Source organism: Ambystoma mexicanum, chromosome 2q (assembly GCF_040938575.1).
Source record: "Ambystoma mexicanum isolate Mex_15411 chromosome 2q, UKY_AmexF1_1, whole genome shotgun sequence".
Classification (NCBI taxonomy): domain Eukaryota; kingdom Metazoa; phylum Chordata; class Amphibia; order Caudata; family Ambystomatidae; genus Ambystoma; species Ambystoma mexicanum.
The window spans coordinates 965,291,739-965,316,372 of NC_090924.1; the positions used below are offsets into that span (position 1 = coordinate 965,291,739).

The 24,634-nt window shown below is 41.9% G+C and overlaps 1 protein-coding gene across 5 annotated transcripts in view; it reads left to right on the top strand.

The window, feature by feature from the left end:
• MYRIP (myosin VIIA and Rab interacting protein) overlaps positions 1-24,634 on the top strand; it is a 2,049,246-nt gene that overhangs the window by 1,775,648 nt on the left and 248,964 nt on the right. For 3 of the 5 annotated variants that reach the window (XM_069648262.1, XM_069648264.1, XM_069648263.1), the window contains exon 16: positions 2,682-2,759. The exons of the other annotated variants lie outside the window; for them this stretch is intronic. In XM_069648262.1, the coding sequence (XP_069504363.1) occupies positions 2,682-2,759 (78 nt within the window). The remainder of the gene's footprint in view (positions 1-2,681; positions 2,760-24,634) is intronic. 5 annotated transcript variants of the gene reach the window in all.

Below are 24,634 nucleotides of genomic sequence, written 5' to 3' on the forward strand. Positions count from 1 at the left end.
CACATTGTGTTACTGTTGCTCAGATCTGTGCCTAATCTGCATGCTACTGCACCTGATTGTGGGACTGGCTCAACCCGTTTCTTTTTTTCTGGTAAATTGATGCATACTTGCTTTTGGAATGTGTTTCTATTAAGGTTTATCTACTATATTGTCAGGGTGCTTTATTATTTGGCTTGGTGCATTGAAATCCAGATTAATTTAACAGTGTGGAAGTAAGATTTCTAGCACAAAGTCTGCAGCCACTGTTTGGGGTGTGCGGGGTGCCAGTTCCAACCTGTATACAACCCGCTTCTAAGGGCTGGGTGTTTAATTTCTGATGGATGAACTTTTCGCTGTCGCACATGGATGGAACCTGGCTGCTAAAAGCCTACGGAGTACAACTGGTGGATCTGCAGGCAGATGAGGAGTGTTTGACGGCCACACAGCTCTCTTAGCGACTGGTTCAGCTCGTCCAGCAAGTCGTGTGTACAGCCTGCTACTTTGGAGCTGTTTGGTTGCTCTGTGGAGAAAAGTGTGCTTTCTACCCATTTTCCTCCTATTATTTTCGTTTTGGAGCTTCAACGATTAGTGTGTACAACGGGATTTGAGCGAGGGAGGCTTTCTGATGCAGATCTACTATTTTCAAACCTACTTTGCTCCCAGATGAGTTTTGTCCCCATACAGGCTGTGCTGAGTGAACCCTAAAGCGCAAACTATTATTGAGCCTCGCCCTCTCTCTAAGCAGCTGGAGGTCTGTTTATTTCTATTCAGCTACTAGGTCAGCTGCACTTTAGAAACCCTGGTTAGCATTTCTCTTGGATGTTGTACTTTGTTCTTCAATCCTTCAGCACAACACTAACCATCAAATAGCCAGCTCTGCACCTGTAGCAGGGCCCATGGAAATTTTATAGGAGGAAAACTTGTATCTAGCTAGATTAATTATCTGTGCCGTGCTTTTGTAACATCGTGCAGCTCCACTTTAAGGAGCGGGGAGGTGGAGACGGACTCTGGATGCCCACTGAGCGATCGCACGTCCCACGCTTGCTCTACATTTTGTATTGAATAAATCAAGTTTTGAAGAGGTAATACCCTGAATTATTTTAATAGTTTTTGGACCTTTTATTGCTTTCGTTTTGTGTTGATTTTGCAAGCAGTTGACAGCAGTCTAAAGGTGGGCAGGGGGATTTTATAGAGTGTTTTCCCTCATAGTAAACCAAGGAATCGCTGCATCATCAATTTTATCCCTACTGTTTTAATTCTTTGAATGCGTTTTTAGTATTATTTTGATTGTATTGCTAGCTTACTCAATTCTGTCATTGTTTATTCACTTGTATTATGTACTTGCACTTTTTGCATCACGTATTTGTATTTTTCATTTTGTTGTCAGTATTTTAATAATGGTAAAACGCAAGGCCAATTTCGTGGTTTCTCCAGGGATCGAATCAAGAAGAGCCTTCCAGCACTTTAAACCTATGAATGAGGTTAATGAGTTTATCTCAGAAATCAAGGACTTACTATATGACATTGATGGGGGCCCTAAAAAAACAGTGACTTCACATTGCGCCATTCAGTTAGAGGCCATCAAGCAAATGAATGTGACAGAGCCAGCATAAGTGGGTGGCCCTGGTACTCCAAACGACAGAATGGTAATATGGAGGTGCACAAGGAGATTGAGCAACATGGACCCCCTCGACAAATTTATAATTGAAAATCATGTAGGTCGTGAGGGGGAATTATAAACTCCCAGTGTGTAATCCAAAAATGTTGAACTCCTCAAATGACAATATTATTGAGGTATACCCCTAACCAGGACAAAGTTTGTCCTTTTGTAGGTAGCGACACATTGTTACCGCACATTGTTGATTATTGATGCCGGGGAGACTTATTGTGCCTCAGGAAAAGGGTCAGGTGAATTTAAACAGCTTAGAACCCAGTATGGGCAACACCTGGGTAGCCCCCAAAGTTCATCTACAGAATAGATTTGCTTTATAGATGGGGCATGAGGTTGACTCGGAATCGTCCAAACAGGATGTACCTGACAATGCAGCTCACTTTGGAGCTAGACCTGCCAGAGACGTGGGCAATGAGACCCATGATGTGGAAGTTGTGTAATGTTCAAAGAAAATGACAGTTGGGGAAACATCTGAATGCCCAACAGTAAAACTCAACAATAACACAGATGAACCACATTTATACACAACCTTTTTTTTTTTAATATATTCTTGTTTTTAATCAAGAGATTTTTTACAAGAATACTTCGAAATATAAGTAAAATATGAAAAAATAAGTAAAATACATGAAATACATTAAATAAATTAATGCCATCATAATTTTTACAATATATTATAATATTACCTTAAGCCTCATGAACTTAAGCATATTAGTGCATCTGACATGTAATTGTAACTAGGACAGATTTTGTAAAAGAGTCAAGTGTCGCATGGTGTATACAAGCTAAGATTGTTCAAAAACTCAACAGAAGCAATAAATAGACTCATATTCGTTGAGTTCAGCAGATAGGCCCATCTCATATTCTGCTGTACATTAGCAACCACAGTCATGTGTTTCTTGTAGGCATTGTTCCTTAATGGGCACAGCGCAGGGCAGTCCACTACTATGTGTTCTAAAGTTTCTTTTTGTGATGTCTTTTGGCAGAGCCTACAAAAGTTATCTGACTTGTCTATTTGTTTCCGTTGAGCCAGTAAGTCTCGGGTCAACCACAAGCCAAAACGCATTCTCAAGATTGCCGTGCGAAGTTGAGGAGATGGTGATTTTAACATGTAAGTTTCAACAGTTCCCATTTTTTTATCTGGAAACACATAACTACTAAAATGTTTGTATTGAAGACAAAGAGTATGATTCGCCAACCAGTCCTGATAGATTTTTTTTTTTGCTCGGTTAGGGTTCTGTGTTAGAGTTTCTACGTCTACTTCAGCTACAGCCATTATTTGATAGACGTAGGTGGCCCATTTAACTATAAATCGATGATTTGAGTTAAATAAATAAGCCGCAAGTACAGCTAGAATTGATTCACTTTCAATGTTCAATAAGCATTTCCTAAAAAACGCACACAGCTGCCAATGATATCTTGCCTTGAGCGATGTAAGACCGAGTTCATACCTTATGCATGATACTGGGGTTGCTTGTGGAAGATGTAAGATGTTTCTCCAAAATTTTGCTTCCATTCTATCTAGATCTTTCACGTCAGTTAAAGCTTGTGCCTCCATCCCATATAAAATTGTAGGAGTTACTTTTTGTTGCCAATAATATAGGGCAGGCTTGATCGAAAATGTACCATATTTATAAAGAATCAATTTAGACTGGGAAATTGCTATATTCAATTTACTTTGTAGTGAACGATGATGGTCAATAGTCACTGAATTGGCTTCAAATTGAGTACCCAGATACTTATAGCTTGAGACAATATCGAGGGTAATATTTTTGACCCTCCATACGAACTTAGTTCTTTGTGATCTCGCAGGAGTGTCAGCTACAATCTGGGATTTTTTTATGTTCATTGATAGCTCATTATTTTCAAAGTAGATTGAGAGTGCAGTTATTAACTTTTGGAGGCCTATCAGTGTCTTAGAAATTAGCACAAGGTCATCGGCATACCATAATGCTTGTATTATAAGACCATTCATTTTTGGTGAGTCAGTAAGTAAGTTGTAAAATATTTCTTGAACATCATGAATGAAAAAGTTAAATAGTGATGAGGCACCCTTGTTTCAAGCCTCTTGATGTGTTGATTGCTTGAGAAAGCAGGCCAGTAGAGGACAACCGAATTTGAATGGACGTGCCTGAATGAAGAGCGGCTATGATATCGATTAGATCTTGTGGGCACTGTGCTTTCAATAATTTTTGAAGAAGTTTTACGCGAGAAACTGAATCAAACGCAGCATTTAAATCAATAAATGCGAAAAATAATGCTGTTTTTGTTTGTTGTGCTTGAGCTTTTAGTGCATTTAGAATCATTAGGTTTACAGACGTCCTCAATCCGAGAACAAAGCCTGTTTGATTACGATCTCTGATTTTATTTTCAAGTGTCCAAGTATTGAAGGCCGTTAAGACTAGTCTATTAAATATTTTGCCTGGGGAATTCAATAGCGCTATCGGGCGGTAATTAGCTGGTATGCTATGGTCTCCTTTTTTAAAGATTGGCACAATGATAGACCTACGCCATGAGTCTGGAATCCTCCGTATCTTTAATATATGCTGGAATATGTTGTTCAGTATCTTGGCCCAAAGTTGTGGGTGTTGTTTTAGCATATAATTAGTTATGCCATCCGGGCCTGCTGCTCGCGAAGATGAAGATTTGGTTATGAGCGTCTCAATTATTTCTTCTGAACATTCAATGTTCCAGGTCACTGCTGAATAACTCTTAGGATCATACTCGAAGGCTTTATCTGTGTACAATTGTGAAAAATGTGCTACCCATTCACTTTCAATTACTCCATTTAATTGTGATTGCTGAATGTTTGGGTTTAGTTTTTGATTGAGTAATTGCCATATTTGTGCAGAATTCTTACTTATTGCAGCTTTCAGAAACGTCTCTCCATCCTGTTGAAATAACTGTCCTTTATGAGCCCGTATCCAGGATCTATAACGATTTTTTAAAGTTTTACCTAATTCTTCATTTTCAGGCCAGGGAAGATGTCTGGCTAATCTCAGCTCTTTACGATATTCCTTTTTTTTTTAGATAGTAACTGATCATATGTATGAGGGTGAGAACGGCCCGAAGGGATAAAAAAAGTTTTGTAGGTGGCAAGTTCTTCGACATATGTATGAGTATTCCATGAGTCATTTTGTAATATTAGATTTGCATTTAGGCTTATCAGTTTAGTCAGTGTCCACTTAAATCGTGATTTTGCATTATTGATTTCCAATTTTTGCGGCATCCATTGAGATGTAATGCTTTTTTCCTGTGTGCCTCTTGACCATGATAGAGATAGCATATGATGATCACTGCTCGATTGCTTGATTATCTTAAATTCAATAGATGACATAAAAAGCCCCGCTGATAGGTATATGTAATCTATAATGCTTGTCAATGTTCCTCTTTGCCACGTGTCATGTTGCGGAATATCTCCCGGTAATGATCCATTAGCCATTCTCATGTTAAATAGCTTCATGAGAGAACTTCCCTTTTTGTAATCCTGTGTTCTTTTCCCCCGTTCACATTTGAAAACATCAATATTAAGATCCCCCGCTAGAATAACATCAGTTATTTCTTTGGATTGTGCAATTATATCAAACATATTGGATAAGTCTTTGTAAAAACATAGATCCGTAATCGCGGCTGGGTTTCTATAGATGTTTATTAATGCAAGCCTTTTAGTCTCCATTGAGATTTTTACCAACTGTATGAACTTATTGGGGTTTTCCCATGCCTGTAACTGTATATTAATTCCCATCTTAACGGCTACAAGAAGCCCTGCCATTGGGCGACCTTTTAGAGCTATAATTGCAGGGTTAATTACAATGACATGGTTATCCCATAGTGGTACATCACTTAGCCATGTCTCTTGAAGGACTATGATGTCTGCGTCATTCAAGAGGGAGTTAGGGTTAGTTAAAAGATGGGAGTAACCCCTTGTATTCCAACTTACAAGTGTAGCAGAGTCAACTTTTTGCTCATATTGTTCTTGAGTCGGTGGTGGTTATGACTGAGAGAGACGGGCATTAGGAAATACAGAATCATCAGCATTGCATTTCAAGCACTGGCAAACACTTGTAATTGGAGTAGCCATTACTTGTTCCTCCGGGGTTGTTTCGCTATTGTTTCTTTCCGGATCTTGAGCAAGGAGAAAACCCATTGCAAAGAGTTTCATTCGTGCCTGCCATAGGTAATTCATAACTAACCCGGATTTTATCCATAAACGCACAATCCACAAATTAGTATCACAAATAAATTCCACTTGGCTAATATCAAATGAGGTGAGGTCTCCTAGTTCTGGCACATCACTAAAGATGTTGAGTACACTTTTGCGAGACAGATCATATTGAGAGTAAGGAGCCGCACGACGTTTTAAAATTAATGTATGATGGTTTGCAAATTTTTGTTTCCTTTTTAGGTCCTGTTTTTGTTGTTTTGATATAGGTTCTTGAGTTTAGGAAAATTGTTTACTGTTCGATTCATTGGTCACTTGTTTAGTCTTTTGACAAAGGTCAAACTCACTGGCAAATCTTTGTTCGTCAGCAAACGTTACTTTATTCGGTTTGGCTAATAAGCATCTTGGCGGGAGGAATGATCCTAAACGAGTATCCAGATAAGATTCGATTACTGATTTAATTGTGTCATTCTGATCGTGCCTTGTCTCATCACTATGGGTTTTGTTTGCCACCTCTGGAACGCTCCAGACATTACATGTAGACTGTCTTCTGTTTTCTCTGTCTTTTACACACTGAGTTTCAGCAAACGCTTTACTATGCTGTACCGTGTCCACAGAGCATTTCGCCACAGTGATCTGTGAAATTTTTTTTGCGGCCAGGTCCTTTATCTCAGATGTACGCTGGAGAATGTATGCATCTACTGCAACTTTGAGTTGTTCAATTTGTGGTATCTCCGTTGTTGGCAAGATTCCTTGCATTATTTTTTCCGTTATATCAATTGATTGAGCCTTTGGATAGTATTCCTGAGTCACTGGATTCATTGTTAATGCGGGCTCATTTGGGATTACTGTTTCCAAAGAAGAAACCAGTTGACTTAATGGAGACTCATTGATTTGTGATATATGACAGTTTGACGATGTAAGTGTAACAGGGACCTTTTGACCTGAAATGTCATCATCAATAGATTGGCCAACACTAGACTTTGTAGGATCTGTCAGGTCCACTGTTTGTGCGCGGAGTATTCAATTAGTTATTTTGTTATTTCGTTTCATTGATTGGAACGATTTGGTGATAAAATGTCTTGCACGGCCTTTATTCCGTGATTGTTTGTTAAATAGATCATATTGAGCTCCGTTTGCTGGTTGCTTCACTTTTTTAGGCGAGTTCTCAACACTTATCCATGATGTAGTTTGTTGTGTGCTTACTTGCTGATCCGCTTCAATTGGACAAATGACGTGTTCAAATGTTGGAAGAATGGCAGAATATGTAGTGGGAACAGTCACAATTTCAATACTTTTGGATAGATCATTATATGGTTCTTCAACTCGACCACATTTCTCCATTTGTATAGCTTGAGTTTGGATCCACAAAGTTATATGGTCAATCTTGGCGAATTGTAGATTAATCTTGCATTCAAGAGTTTCAAATAGCTTGAACAATTGTTGTGTTTACTGCCATAAGAGTAACTTCCAAAAGCCCGGCATTAACAGGAGCCTTTTCTTTTTCACGTGATGATTCACGGTGTCTTGGCGTTGGAAGTATGTAGGATGCAGCCTCCGAAATGGTAGAGTCCATTGAGCATCGTTGGTGATAGTCCGTCGGTGACCTGGTGAGAGATGTATGCACACTTCTAGGCGTCATTTGTTTAACTTCATCTACGAAGACCTCCTCATTCGAATCATTAAGATCCTCCTCTTGTATTTCTGTTATTTTATCCAATTGGAGTTTTGGATCTTTCTTTTGTTCGATTTGATTTGTGGATTGAAGCATGGTATTATCAGAAATTGGCATGTTTTCTAAAACTTCCAACTGAATACAGTCTGCTTCAAGGATTCCATTTGAATTGAGTCCAATGTTGCATTTGGTATATTTAGGGTTGGTTCAATTTGCTCTTCATTGCACCTCATGGAGGGGCTTATAGGGATTTCCATTTGTACCTCATTAGCTTGTTTAGATATACCTTCTACGTTGAGGGCGTCTTGTTGGGGAGGGGACATTGTACTTAGTAGAGTAGAATTTTTTAATACAGGGCAAAACTGCCTAATATCTTTGCTTGCAAGTTGCGTTTTTAGGCGTGTTTTTGCACGCGGAGTCAGAGTTATTGTTGTGGATGATGTAATTTTTTTCAAGTTACTTTTAGACCTGGTTGCGACAACCTCCATTGGTGTGATGGAGGCCACCGCAGGTGAAGACACATTGGTTTTGCGAATTTGCAGAGTTAGAGACATTTTGGTTGTGCAACAAGGCTGTGTGTTGATGGAACAAGAGGGCACTAATACCCAAAATTTACCTTTAATGTCGGTGACGGGATCAAAGAGGGCACACCTCCGCAGTCTCCCGTTTGAACAGCGCCAAACAGCCGCACAACAGTCAGCGCCCTTTTCCCCGACGGGCTTGTCGCCGCAAGGGTGACTCTGGCGCAGGGATGAGGGCTTGTGTTGCTGACGTGACCACTCACGTGGGGGTCTGTAACTCCGCCTCCTCCAGGAAGCAGATTGGGAAATGCAGTTCCTGGCAAGAGCTTCACTCCTTTGCTCGCAGTGCCGGGAACAGAAAATGCAGTCCAACAGCAGAAGCACACAGAAAACGGCGCCGCTTCCGAGCTCCAACACACACGCCACTCGGGCGACTCTGGCGCAGGGATGAGGGCTTGGGTTGCTCACGTGACCACTCACGTGGGGGTCTGTAACTCCGCCTCCTCCAGGAAGCGGATTGGGAAATGCAGTTCCCGGCAAGAGCTTCACTCCTTCGCTCGCAGTGCCGGGAACATAAAATGCAGTCCAACAGCAGAAGCACACAGAAAACGGCGCCGCTTCAGAGCTCCAAACCAAACCACAAACCACATTTATATAAGATCTGTGGGTGAAAATGTAATTTAAATGATAATCTAAAAGGAAGAATGGGGTAGGTTGGAAAATAGAAAGACTTGGTAGCTAATTTGAGTAACATCATTGCCAATCAGGGGATTCGGCTTGCGAAGTTCCAGAAAGATTTTGCCTCCAACCAACCTGCTATTGTGCCTGATTTGGTTGTTAAACAAACCGCAACTGAGAATCTATAAGTCCTGAAAGGCAGTTGAAAGGCTATGTTGGTCCATCACAGCCTTTGGCAAGGAAATGTGAACTGGGGGCATCCATCAACGCATTGTACCAACACCCAACACGCCTAATCAATATGTATTTACTATATCAAGTAAATACATGTTGATTAGGAGTGTTGGGTATTTCTTAATATTTGCTATATTAAGAACAACCAGAACTTCCCAACCATCATTCAGCGTTCAATCTTAAGTAAAAGCAACACCCCACAGTCAAGTAATGTCAGTAGAGCCACTATTTATATGTCTAATGTCCCAAAGCTAGGACCAGGTTCCCTTGAGACCAAGGAAATGCTAGTACACAGGAGTATCTACTGGATATGTCATGTTAGAGGATGTACCTCTGTTATCAGAGAGGATATTAATTGCAACTGAGGTATAATGGCCAAAGGCCAAAGAGATTATATCCAGTTGGTACTGAAGGATAATTTACTGGTCGAGAGGTTTGTTGGCAATCGAGGCAAGATCTTACTCCCCCTTGGGTACATCAGTATCATTAGGACCGTTTGTCCAGTGTGGCCCGCAACAGGTGCTATGGGCCGGTTTGTGCGGGTTATGCACGGGGAGGGCAGGAAGGCTTGTTAAGCTGTTTCCTTGCTTACAGAGTTAATACCACTGTAAATTCTTAAAGCCTGCTTGATATTGTTATTTTAGCTGACATACAAAATGATCAGTAAAGGGATAGCTTTTAGGATTATTACTATTTTATTCATTATAGTGCTACATCTACCATTGACTTTCTCTGTATTATGCTTTTAGGTTGTGCTTTCAGGAGTGTTTTTAGAGAACTTTGAGTGGATTGCTCATTTGTATTTTTATCTGTTTCTTATTATTGCGTACTCAGGAAACGTTTATATTAAGACACGCACAGCTTAACTGTATTACAAAACAGCCCTTTCGTACTTGAATTTGTCTTTAGAATGGGCCTTGTGGAGGTTTTGGAGTCCATAAAAGCCACATGCACCAAACCTGAAGCAAATAGCCTCTCAGTCTCAAGGCTGGGTAGCTGTAATACAATGGAGTCATCCATCCATACAAAATATACCCATACTCATGGTATGGATATAGCTGTATGCAGTAGTACACGTGATGTTTTTCCTCTGATTCTAACGCCTTTGTCCTGCGGTATCATTGTTCCCTCTGGAAAAGCCTATATGGCAAGGAAATCACCCAACCCCAATGGAGAACATGGCCCCACCCACCCTCTGTGTATGGCCCCTTATAATGCTTTCCCCTTACCATCCACGCTATCCTGCCCCATGAGGTTGATTTCAAGGCCCATGGGAAGGGAGAAGTGGCAGACTGTCAGATGTTGGACTGTAAAGCTGGGAAGGACCTCAATACTTCTAGTGTCCCAGAGAACACACATACACAACTCCCCAGCACTTAGGCGAACAAAGTAGAAGAGGAGCCATGGTCATTAATGTGGTGCCCATCCTCGCCTCCTACCCTGATCAAACAACCCAGGATATACTGGGTATGGGTCAAGGGTTATTGGCCTTGTCCATCGGAAGTATGATGTCACCTGGGTTTTGCCATATTGATACATCCATGCCCTCTATATACATCATAGGTTGGACCTGCCATGCAGTGAAATTAAAGAGTATTGTTACGGTCAAAGTGAAATGTATGCTACTTAACACTAGGTCTTTGATTAGGCATTCCACTGAGATCACATATATTGTGGATCAACAAATAGATCTCTGTGCGGTCAGAGTCATGGCTGCATGATGCAGCTGGATCCTCACTTACTCTCGCGGTTCCCAATGGTTATAATATTCTTAGGTGTGACAGGTTAAATGCCAGAGGTGATGGGGTTGCCTTTAATATACGTAACATTGATACTCCGCAGATCCCAAACTCTGAAGTGCTCTGGGCTAAGTATCAAGTCAATTCCAACACTACGATTAGCATTGTGATCATTTACAGACCACCGCACAGCACCAAGGATTTCATCACACATTTTGGTGACCTTCTAGCTCCCATGTTAAAACCTAATACTAAAACTTTGATCGTATGGGATTTCAACTTTGGCTATTTTAATATCTTGGACGCGCCAGCTATGCTATTGAAATCCATGCAACCCGACCTTGGGTTCGACCAGTATATTACGTCATCCACCCATGAAAAAAGTAAAACCCTGGATTGGGTTCTATCTCAGAATATCTGCATTGATGATGTAGATAATAGTCAATGCCCGTGGTCGGATCATCATCTCCTGGACTGGAATATGACTCTCACCAGTGCAAAAAGTTCTTAGAGGAGGTTGCAGGGTTACTTTTAGAAACACCTGCAAACTTACACCGGAAGCTATGGCCCCCTTCTTTGCACCCCTGACAAACGATCTGTCTAACCTTCACTCGGCGGAAGAATTATCCAATGTCTTGTAAGACATTGGAATTAGCCGTTGAAAGCTTACCTCCAATGAAATAACGCACATCTACAAAACCTCCCGATAAAAAATGGCTTATGCCAGAAATTCGGTTTCTCCGAAATAATGTCAGTTTGAAATTAAATTATATGAAATATTTTATTTATATCGCACTTGTACACAAGTGTTTCAGACCGCAACCAAGCAAAAAGGGAAAAAAATAAGAGAACAGCGATCTCACTAGGCCCAGTGACATTTAAAAAAGCGCAAGTGCATGGAAAAGGGAAGAGGGGGAAAGTGCATGGGAGGGGGCAGGGGGAGTGGAAAGTGCGAAGCAGAGGAGAGAAACAGAATGCATATTAAATCCAATAAATGATTAAATAATTTGACACTGGGATAAAAACAAGGCTAATGGGGACAAACTCCTCTATTTGCAGGTTGTTAAGGCCTATACATTGTCCATTACCTGGGCAAAAAGGAATTATTATGACCTTCGCATCTCTGGTGCAGTGTCGAGCTCAAAGGAGCTTTTTAGGATCCTCAAAGAGTTGGTGACTCCCTTTTCTCCGCCCAGCCAGGTGGTAAAAGATGCCATATGGTGTAATAATATCCAGGAGGCACTCTTGAACAAATTAGAAAAAACACAGGAAAGTATCGGTCACAAAAACAAAGACTTCCCAGTGGACGGGAAGATCATTTTAGAAGAAGCAGCTCCCAAAACATTCCCAGCGTTTACATTCAAGCCCATATCAGAGAAGTATCTGTCCGAGATTTTGGGCAAACTCAAGCCTACTAACTGTAGGGGTGTTGTATGCCCGGCTATTAGTGTTAGGCCTGTGCTCCACACCTGGTGTCCCTGATTACAAAGTTTGTTAATGCATCTTTTAGGGAAACTCTTTCCCAAGCAATATAAAACAAGCTTGGATCTCTACACTTTAAAAAAAGGCTTCTCATGATCCCAGTATAGCGGGCAATTATCACCCCATTACGAACGTACCCTATTTATTGAAGATCCTCGACAAAGTAGCTCATCTTCAGATCAAAGCCTTTTTGGCCACACATAACATCTTAGGGCCCAAATAATCTGGCTTTAGAAAAGCCCATAGTACCAAATCCACTCTCTTAGAACTCAAGACTAACTTTATGCAAACCTTGGCAGGGGGCAAAATGACTATGCTTATGCTTCTGTATCTCTCTGCCACGTTTGATCTTGTGGATCACGCTATGCTGGCAGAGAGGTTGCAGACATTGGCGCACTTCTCTGAATCAGCGATGGAGTGGGTGAAATCATTCCTTGCGGAACATAGAGCAAGGGTATTTTCTGATGATGCCATGGCTGAGGAGTTCACCATCTTGTGCGGGGTCCCACAGGGTTCATGCGTGCCACCCACCCTTTTTAACATCTTCATGATCCCACTATTTGAGCAACTAGATAAAGTTGATGTGGTATATGCAAACTATGCGGATGATACACAGTGCCTTGTGCCCATCACTGGTGATTACACTTGAGACTCTGTCTCGTTAAATTACACCTATGAAATCTTCCAATCATGGATGCATGTAAATAACTTGCCCCTAAATAGTTCAAAGACTGAACTTATGATTCTGGGAACTGCAGGCAACTGAAGAAGCTTAATGCAAAATATTTATTTAAAATTGCAGACTATCATATCAATACCCAGAAGAAGGTCAAGACACTTGGTGTGATCTTTGACCAAGAATTGGCTATGAAAAACCAGGTTAACTGTCTTGTCTCTAGCACGTGTTATCATTTGAAGCTCCTGGCTCAGCTACAGCCCTTCCTATCATCAGCCAATTGTGCCACAGTGGCCTGTGTCATCAATGGAGCTAAAATTGATTATTGCTCCAGTCTACTGCTAGGAATTTCTAAACAAGATATGACCCGGTTGCAGGTGATCCAGAATGACGCTGTGTGTATTGTTGCAGGTCTGCAAAGGAGAGATTACGTTACAACGGCTAGGAGAGCATTAGATTGGCTCACCATCTCAGGGCAAGCCCCCAAGTATCTGGCCAGTCGCATTTTGCACCTATCGGCGCGCAGTGTGCTGAGATCAAATAATACTGATTTACTAGAAACTCCCAAAGCACATCTGTCATATGTGAAGCATAGATCCTTTCTACATGCTGCTCCTTGGATTTGAAACTCCAGACCGGAGGTCATGCACTAATTTGCAGCTCTTTAATAGCAGGTTGAAAACCCATCTATTTGACTAACCTTTGTTCAATAATCAGACTCTGTTCTTCTGCATGACTGCTTTTTCTCCCTCTCTACTCCCTTTTGGATATTGTTTGTTATGTGTTGTTGGTCATGTTGGTGCTATTATGCCTACGGGCTGGTTACCAAGCATGTTACAAATATAATAATAATAATAGACATTTTTTAATAGACATTTTAGGAGTCACTGCCACTAGGCAGTGGTGGTAATCTCTGCTTCCCTGGGACCAACTTGGAAGAAGTAGATTGACTCCTACCAACACCCCTCCCGTTTGCTCCCGTAGTGGAGGCTCGGACCAAGATAAAGGGTGCCAGGGTATTATCTTGGAATGTTGCTGCAATTGGGAAGCATTTAACGGACCAGGGATGCATTTCATGCATTGAAGATTGTGAGATTGTATGCATCCAAGAAACGTGGGCACTATCCAAGGTTGAGGTCCAAGGGTTTAAGACTTTAAATACTTTAGCGTCAAAAGGTTCTAGGGGACGACCATGGGGAGGGCTATTGGCCCTTATAGCAATCGATTCAGGATGGGTCACAGAACTCTATAAACAGAGTTCTCTAGACCTATGGCTGGTAATAGCTCAAAATAAAGGCAGGCACTCCATACTTATCATTAACCTGTATAACAAGCTCAACGGAATCAATCTGTTAGCAACGTTAACATTACTTCAAGAATGTATTGTTACTAGGGATGGTATTGCACCTGAGAAACTGCACATTATAGTAGGGATGAATTTAATCTCCAACCTGAACCCTTGGGAGAGTTGGAGGGGATATGGGATGAGATAGACCGGGAATGGGACATCCCGGTGCCTGAAGTAAGTTTCCCTCCCAGGGTTCACAAACATGCCCTTGAAACTACCTGGATATTACAAGGTCTTGATTTGAGGGCATGGAAGGTGCATTGGTGATTGTCCAGGTAGGGGCACGTTCTTTGGGATGGACTGTTCCTCGCAGATTGATTATTTTCTCATCTAACTTTCCAATTGGAAGTGCATTGAGCATTTCTCTGTAATTGATCAAAGAGACAGTGACCACAAACCGCTTCTGCTGGTAATACGACTGGGTGACAATTGGAATTGCCTACAGTTCCAATCGCTATCATAGAGAACGGCAGGCATGCCATTAAATGGCAACAGATACAGATGGCTGGGCTCAAACCCTCCATCTATAAAATAGTGTTAAGCAATATTGTATCTGTTTATGATTCTAATACCAGTGAGGGGGCATTTTGAGGCAGTACGCGGACCTAGTGGCAGGTTTGGCTCCCCTCCTTACAAAACCAGTGAAAGTCATAAAACAGAAGGGGATGGATAAAGACTATCCATTTGATGCCAAGTGTAGGACGACGAAAGAAATCCCTATGAAATTGTCAAGCCATAGACGCCAAACTCCACAGAGAAGAACTACATTCATGTAGACTCACTTATAAGACATGGTGCAGGAAAAGAAAGAAAGATTTAACAAATCAAAGTGGGAAGAACTTAGCAAAGCAGCAATCACAGGGGATACTACTGCTTTTTGGTCTTTGCTTTCTCCAAACAAAGGAACTAACAATAGGTTCCACTGTTAGAGTCCCCAGAGGACTGACTTAACCACTTTTCTGGGTTGTACAAGGGAAACATTGATGAGGAGGTTGTGCCTTTTGAGGGAACTACTGAGGATGGCCCACTAAAGGAGGACTGTACACGATCAATAATGGTTATAACTCTAGCAGAAATAAAGGGGGCAATTATAAGCACAAAAAGCCACAAAGCACTTGGTCCAGACAGGATCCCGGTTGATTGATCGAAGGATTAGCCAGAGTTCTGGGCCCCAATCCTATTGAAATTGTTTATATCAGCTGTCAAACCTAATCCTGTTCCTACATCCTGGCGATCGGTTCAAATAGCCCCGATCTACAATAAGGGTGGCAGAAATAACCCAAGTAATTCTGGGCCGATCTCATGACGCCAATGATAAAATGTTTGCAAGTGTGATTTTAAACCAACTGCAGGATAGGGTGGACACAAATGATCTGGTCTCACTTGCAAGCAGGATTCTGATCAGGGATGGGTACTATTGACCAATGCGTTCGTCTTTCCCTTGTCCTTCAAAAATGTACAGTGTTAAAATGCATGCCGGTTAATGGTGTTTTTGTGGACCTCCAGACTGCCTTTGTCTCCGTTCCCAAAGATCAATCGTGGCAGGTGCTGATGCAGCACGGAGTACTGTCAGAATTGGTAAATGCAATTCGCCTCCTCTATGATAACAATACTGCAGTGGTGAGGTGGGGCAATGCAGGAGAGTGCACGGATGAGTTTATGGTGGACAGAATGTGTGGCAAGGCTGTGTCCTTGTCCCTCTCCTGTTCTCCATTTTCATTAATGAGGTCATACTGGTGCTGTTGACTAAGTGCACTGGGGGTAGGCTTGATCCCCCAAAACTCGGCATCAACATCATTCCAGCACTCTTTTTTTGCTGATGATACAGTGTTGCTATCAACATCTCCTTTGTTGATCAGGCGTAGTCTTGAGTTCTTTGTCTGTTACTTCAGTAGACTGGGCTTGGCACTGAACAAGAGCAAAACCAAAATAATGGTATTTAGGCCACCAAAATCTAAACCTAGTGAGTGCCAGGTTGCCAGGTAGAAGTTGAAGGGGTCAAGCTGGAACAAGTGTCATATTATGATTACTTGGGGATAAGATTCACTCACAATGGGGTAAGACTTGCCCAGCTAGAAAAATCTTGATCACTCTTGGAAAAAGAAACAGTGTGGGAGTTGGGATTTTCTTTGTAAACCACAGAGAAGGGTCGGTATCCCCGGCTGTTAGAATGTATAAGATTCAATCTGTCCTGACTGCCCTCTAGGAGAACTGTTGGGATTCAATCATTGTCAGAAGTTGGGGACCATAAGAGAACAAGCATCTAAAAATGTTACTGCATCTCCCATGAAGCTTCCCGAATGTCCCCCTGTTGATGGAGTGCGGTCTTGAGCCCATTGATGTACAACTATCTTGGAAGCCAGTCTTCTATTGGGTAAGGCTCTGGGAGTCCACAGATCTTGGAAGATAACGCAAGTTCCTTGTAGATTCGCTTGGCTATCTAGGTGGGTGCTCACTGCCACCAGCGAAACACGTCTGATTATCATTGGAGGCTCTAGGTCCGAGTGATATGTGGAAGAATGCTCAAAACATTAACAAATGTACCAGAGAAGATGTGAGAAACACTGTAAGGCAGGTTAGTTATGAAAAACTCATAAACAGCTGCCTAAGCTTAAAACTAGGCCTGGATTACCTTAGTCTAAAAACTTCACAGGGAGCAGATTGCTATTTGGACATGATGACACCGGTCCATGCACACACCCTGTTCATGGCTGTGTTGTCCCTTATGTAATGCAGGTTCAGTATCTGTTATGCATTTCTCGCTATTTTGTGAGTGCTATGGGGATCTGAGAAGATTGTATTTGCTGCCTCTGCTCAGGAAGACTTGGGTCACTCATACTACTGAAGCTCTACTCTAATGCCAGTCCACTGCGGTTTTTAATGGCATATATTTTGTGGCAAAATGTGTATATTGAGCATGGACTCTTTGGAGCCATTTGCTCAAGTACAAGAATTGAAGCTGAGTTGTGTTTTTAATGTAGATTTCAATCCAGATGCTGTTGTCCGCGTTATAATTTTTTTATGATGATGATGATGTGAGTGTTAACTTGTTCTTAAGCCTGAATTGTGTCCGTGCGGCCAACATTGTGATTTTATTTTATGCTGGCATGATGAATTACCTGTTACCACTGCTGCTTATGTATAAACTACTTTTATCGATTAATTGTGTTCATTTGTGGTGTATGAATTGTTGCTGAAGACACTTTTGTTCAATAAAGCATTTGATGATGATGATGATAAAATCACAGAAGGTATTTTGCTGGTTCTAAAACTGGAGCTTGTGTAGGAGAAGAAAAGTCTCCTCTGCTCTCAATTTTGTTTTATTTGTTTATTTGTTTAAACATACAACCCTTCACAGTAATTCAAGAACACATTGATTACACCATAGATATTACATGAGTAATACTGATCATAAAGCTTCGCCCTCATAAAACAAATCATATCAAATCAATATTTGGTCAAATCAAAATTGAATCTAGAAAATGTGCCACTGCTATAATTAAAGATATTTGATTCCTCATTGTAATTCTTTCCCAAAAGTGATCAGATAGTAAACTCCTTTCAAAAGTACAAAATGTTTAAAATGGTAATCTCTTTTAGTCGCTAAAGCTCGACATTCAATGTTCCAATGCTTTGATGTCTCATTCGCTGGAAAAATCGACAAAATCTTTGGCTTCTCAGAATAATTAATATCGCACCCTTGAATTAATTTGTTACAAATACATTTAACTGAAATCTCATGAAATAATTTCCATGTTTCCTGTTAGAAAGGTGTATTAAATGTGGAAGTATGATGTTGTAATGTTTAATCATTTATTGTAAAAAAAAGATAGTATGCCAGGACATTTCCCTTGTATTAATCCAGTCAATGATCCAACATTTCTTTTTCATCTTAATAGGATTAAAAACAAAATCAGAAGTATCGCCTTCCAAAGATCACAATTTAGACATGCAAACAGAGGACGATGGGTTGAATGAGGGACACAATCTATTTTCCTTGAATTGTTGAAATTCCCCCAACAAAGAAAAAAGCCAGAGGTTTCAAAATCTTGTGAAATAGTAGTAGTCATTTCCAATCTACTAATGTCTGAAGTGATATAAGACCTAATTCTTATCAAATTACTGCTATTGGAATGTCTGATGCCAAGTTTACACAGCGTCTCCGTAAAAAACACTCTAGTCCTGTCCATATTCAGAGATTTTGATTCTGCACCGAAAATCAAAGTTGGTAGTATCTTCTAATTATACATTTTTAAAATAGGTAAGATAGAAAACCTTCCCAATTTGTAATCCACTTTTTTGATCTGTAAAGAGGTCATGTTTGGGAATAGATTTGTATGATCATTCATGCTGTCCCCTTTAGGTGAACACAATAGGCCTAAATATTGAAAACTTTCTTTAGGTACTGGGATAAAGCTTGAAAGGATTTTTGAAAGGATATTTAAAGGCCTATAGTGGTCCAATCAAAAAGAATGTTATTGTCTGCATATGCGATATAATGTAAAGATCATTTTCCTAAATGCGGATGAAATGTATTTGCAAGGGCTAATACACAATCTTGTCATGCATGGCCCATGAAATGTGTTCATTTCACTAGAACAATTTCTTATTGATCAAGTTTGAACTTCCTTTTTGTGTTTGGAATGTAGATTAATTAATATATTTATTAAAGGGCTAGGACATCCCTTCATGTTTAGCTTTGACCATAATTGTAATGGTTGCCCAGAGACTTGAGGTAGTGTAGATAAGTTGTGGCGGTGGCTGGTGCGCGTGGATGATAGTACTGTGATGTAGAAGTGCGAGGTGTGAAGGTGTGATCTCAAGTCTTTTGCTAACATGACACCCTCCAATCCCTACCTCAATGCACCAGCCCTCTGGCTACAACACTTTGCATCCAAACCCATGCCTAATCAACCGTGCCCTACTCAAGTTAGAAATCTGAGTCAACCAGACCACAACTTTCAATAATAAAGCCTCCTCTGCCAATCGCCCCTCCTCCATCTATGTTAGAAACCAGAGACTAAGTACCAGATACTTAACCACTTGTGATATTTTCCCTGTTGCCAACAGACTTCTGCCTACATACTTAGCTGTTCCATCTTTTACTACCAACCAGACTATACTTACATACTCAAGCCAACCCTGTGACACCGAGGCCAGAAACCTGAGATTAACATCTAGACTTCACTTGATCTATCGTCAGCACCACGACTCTCACAACAATTCCCCAACATCCACCCAGCCACTGTGCTGCCTGCCAAATAAATTGCTCAAGCCCCCCTGGCTACCAGCATCACCAACGCCAAGGACGTTAAGGTCAAAGGTGCATTCATCAACGCTCAATCCCTCCATGCTCATGCCTTAGAGATTGCTGACCTAATCATAACTGAGAACTTAGACTTCCTTGCCATCACAGAGACTTGGTTGTATGCGGCAGCGGGCCCCACCCTTTCACTTGCGATCCCTGACAACTATTCCATCATTAGGTGTGATAGGGACTCTAATCAAACAAAGGGCAGAGGATTAGCCTTTATCTTCAAGAGTTCACTTGAATTTAGAACTATCCCTAACCTTCAGATCCCACCTGCTGAGCTACTCTCTATTAAACTACCGATCTCTCCCAACCGAACTGCCACAATGTACCTTATCTATAGACCACCAGGTCCCACCTCCACGTTCACGGAGGACATCTCTTCCATCCTTGCCACTAATACAAAACCTAACTTACAAATCCTTCTACTTGGCGATCTCAATCTAGGGTACCAGGATGTGAACAACCCCAAAGCCCTTGACCTAGCAAGTCAGCTAACCAACTTTGGACTCACCCACGCATGAAAGAGCCTTCCCATAATAAAGGACTCACCCTTGATTGGTTTAATGACCTGAACTGCTCGCTCAACTTGATCTCTGTGGCCCCTTGCTTCTGGTCAGATCATCACAAAATAATGTTCTCTATTAAGTCCAACCCTCAAGCATCTAAACCTAACCTCGCCCCTCCCATCCACACTCTAATAAGAAGGATATCACAAGGGAGAAACTGCTACCGCTGATCCTCTCTCTGCTTAACACCACATTTGCTTCCTGCTCGGACCCCACAGTCCTAGTAGATACTTATAATCATGCCATGCTAAACGCCCTTAACACCATTGCGCTGCTAAAACTGCGCAAACAAAAACCTCACCTCCACCTCAATACTTGGTTCACACCTCATCTCAGAGACCTGCACAAAGGAAAAGGAAAGGCTGAGGCACATTGGAAAAGTACACTGTCACCAGTCAACAAAAATAGCCTCACCATTGCCTCTTCTATCTATAAAGAAGCTGTACTGGATGCCAAAAAAGACGTGTACAATTAACGTATACTGCTAGCACAATCTAACGCAAAGGAACTCTTTAAAATCCTCAAGGAATTAGTCTCCTGTAGCCCCTTTGGACACCTGTACCCCTGATACTGCCTGGTGTACTAACATCCAAAAGGCACTCCTAGATAAAATCTCTATGTTGCAAGCTAAAATTAACGCCAAAAGAAGTAACCTCTCAGACTCTCCAACTAACTCCCCATCTCACAACCTCCCCACGCCTAAACACGCCTTCAAACCTTTCAGTTTCACGCCTCTCGCCATTTGGGAAGTTGAAAATATTATCAAGAAGCTCAAACCTTCAAATTGTCAAGGTGATTCATGCCCTGCTCCCATCATCAAGAATGCAGCGCATGATCTTGCTCCCTTTATCACCCCCTTCATTAAACCTGTTGACCCAGCTACTTATTTTTTACAATAGGTTCAATTGACCAGGACCGGGAGTGCGCGCCTCTCCCACCTTCTTTTTTGTACTGAATGCTATGGGAGTCCCGGGCTCCAGAGGCAGCGCCACGGGGTGACTGTGCCCCACTTTGGAGAATCATAAAGATGGTTCTCTCCCCTCCCCCAAATTTGGGAAGGACTTGTGCTTTGGAGGGGTGTCGGTTGCTGGCAACCTGAACAGAAAAAAACTTTTTTCACTACAGCTACCAGAATCCTTTGAGTCTAATTAGACACACCTGCTTAACAGCCTCCCTGATGATTATTTGAGATAAGAAAGCGCTAGGAGGAGAACAACTACAGACCACAGAAATGCAGCCGAGGGATCTAACCCTTTTATTACTGAGTACCTGATTTGCAGCAAGGGATCTAACCCTGTTATTACTAAGTACCTGAATTGCAGCAGAGATGGTTCTCTCCCCTCCCCCAAATTTGGGAAGGACTTGTGCTTTGGAGGGGTGTCGGTTGCTGGCAACCTGAACAGAAAAACACTTTTTTCACTACAGCTACCAGAATCCTTTGAGTCTAATTAGACACACCTGCTTAACAGCCTCCCTGATGATTATTTGAGATAAGAAAGCGCTAGGAGGAGAACAACCACAGACCACAGAACTGCAGCTGAGGGATCTAACCCTGTTATTACTGACTACCTGATTTGCAGCAAGGGATCTAACCCTGTTAATACTGACTACCTGATTTGCAGCAAGGGATCTAACCCTGTTAATACTGAGTACCTGATTTTCAGCAGAAGGGATCTAACCCTGTGAATATTTGTCCATTTTGGGATGTGACCCAGCTACCTATTTTTTGCAACAGGTTTAATTGACCAGGACCGGGAGTGCGCGCCTCACCCACCTTCTTTTTTGTACTGAATGCTATGGGAGTCCCGGGCTCCAGAGGCAGCGCCACGGGGTGACTGTGCCCCACTTTGGAGAATCATAAAGATGGTTCTCTCCCCTCCCCCAAATTTGGGAAGGACTTGTGCTTTGGAGGGGTGTCGGTTGCTGGCAACCTGAACAGAAAAAAACTTTTTTCACTACAGCTACCAGAATCCTTTGAGTCTAATTGGACACACTTGCTTAACAGCCTCCCTGATGATTATTTGAGATAAGAAAGCGCTAGGAGGAGAACAACCACAGACCACAGAACTGCAGCTGAGGGATCTAACCCTGTTATTACTGACTACCTGATTTGCAGCAAGGGATCTAACCCTGTTAATACTGACTACCTGATTTGCAGCAAGGGATCTAACCCTGTTAATACTGAGTACCTGATTTTCAGCAGAAGGGATCTAACCCTGTGAATATTTGTCCATTTTGGGATGTGACCCAGCTACCTATTTTTTGCAACAGGTTTAATTGACCAGGACCGGGAGTGCGCGCCTCACCCACCTTCTTTTTTGTACTGAATGCACAACATTGTAGTAGCCCGCAGTCCCCTGCTCCCCAGGCCAAAAAGTGCGAGTCCTACCCTGACTAATGCATGCTTTCTGCCGGTCTGCATGAACTCGGGACGTGGCACTTGATTCTGCCTATGGTAAAAGGTTATTGACAAGGCCAGTATCCGGCTGTCTGCACCATCACTCGTGGTCACTCAAACACACCAGAGGAGGCCCATCGGGTTGGGGGGTTCAGTGAGGGGCAGCCTCCTTGTTAATACAAATCTGTCCCAAAGAGAGGGGGAGCGAATGGGCAGGTAACACTAAAAAGGTTGCACCACAGCGAGCGAGAGCAGCCACAGCAGAATCGCAGAAGAGGATACCAAAGCTTGCCGGAAGGAAAGGGGACAGCCATATCTCGGGGAGGTGTAAGGTAAATGGATGCAGGTGGTATTCAAGACACCAGCATGGAATAGTTGCAAAATTCCCTGGCGGGAATCTGGGCCACCGATGGATGCTGAGTCTATTTGGAAAGATGTTGACAGATCACAAAGGAATGTTCAGCAAAGAAGCCTCAATGGGGTGTGGCATGCATCAGTATGGATTTCCCTTATGTGCCCTACTCTTGTACCACTGTGCCCTTTTGTTGCTGTGCCTTTCTCATGCTGCTTCCAACCTGTGCTCCCTATGGAGGGCTTGCCACTTTATTTTGTATCTTACCACTGCTCCAGCCACTCTCTGAGCCCGCAACCACAGAGAGGCTTTTCACTGAACTAAAGCCCAAACTAGTCACTTTTGCAATGCTTGTTCTGTGGTCATCAACGTCTGAACGTATTGACAGTTCAGATGTCAGAGGAGTCTGTGTAGAATTGGGATTTGGAAAGTTAGCGTTACCCCGATGCTAATTACCTATTCAGTGCGCAGTTGTATCTTACCCCACTTCGTTCCCTGCCCTCCTGGCCCCCCACACCCTGGAGTTTGTTGGAAATGGAGTTGCTGGCTTCTATTTTTGTTATTGTGAGGAAGCCATTTAAATCCAATTCGTCTGGAAATGTGGCAGCAGTCTATGGAAATATGAGCTTTCTGCAAGATTTGCTCAAACATGGGGTAAAGTTAATGACCTCCACTACTAGACCCCAACCTTTTGGTTATTACATAACCTCATTTCTTATTGACCAGAAGAACGTTTTGCATTTGATTTCAGGTCTCCTGTTCGACTGGTGTCTTTAAAATGGTCGATTAAAGGTTTTACTTTTATTTAAACATAATTGTGTTCAGCCTCATAGGAACCGGCTCGTTAAACCTTCACAGCATGCAAGTGTATGGGTGCTTTCGCAACAGATGCAGGTAATTGCTACTGCAACTAAGAGTCACGTCACATTGCCATGGCAATGAGCATTAATAGAAATATATGAACCGATGCCATCTTCCTCTGACACAGGGTTTTCCTATTGAATCCTTCCTGAGCCGTAGCAGAGATTGGAATCTGACTCAATACCAATCAAGAAATTGATTTTTCAAGCATTTACATGTTTTAGATCAGTTTCCTGTAATAGCTAACTTAAGTTCATTAAGGAGTTGTGAGTGCATCCTGTACAGTTAATTAAACTAATTATGTGTGGGTCTGTAAAACCTCCAAGTCAATGAGTAGCTCGCATTGGATTACATTTCAAGAGCGCTTCTTTTACTTCAATAATGCTTTGAGAACATACTCATTAGCTGGCATCAGTGTAAAGATGTTGATTTAAAAGCCTGATACATCTTCATAAGCAGGAGGACACATAACACTTCAGGACAGTGCAGTTCTATTCTCACATGAAGGACTACGCAACGAGACGTGTGCACTGGCTTCGTTTGCGGTGCCAGACCATCCACTCGGTGCTGGCAATTCACTATTTGCATATATTTCGAGTTCATATATCAGGAAACAAAATTCTTTCATTTGTGCATTATCTTTCTCAAAATTTAAAAATTATTTAAATAATTGTTCCTACATATAACCCGATCCTTTGCTACTCTATGGGCTCTCCTTTCTTGATTGCAAACATTTCAACATGATCATGTGTAGCAAGAGAAGTGAACGCATGAGTACTAAGTCACATACAATATGTAAGGATCAATTCATGGCAGATCCCTCCCAAGCCTAGGCCCTATAATAGGTGTCTGTTAGCAAAGCATAGGATTATGGTCAGATTATGATCCATATTGAAACGGCGTCAGCTGAGTGACATCACAGCTGGGTGGAGGATGGAATCTTTGGGTGGAATGTGGTGGTCGATCAGATTCCTGATGCA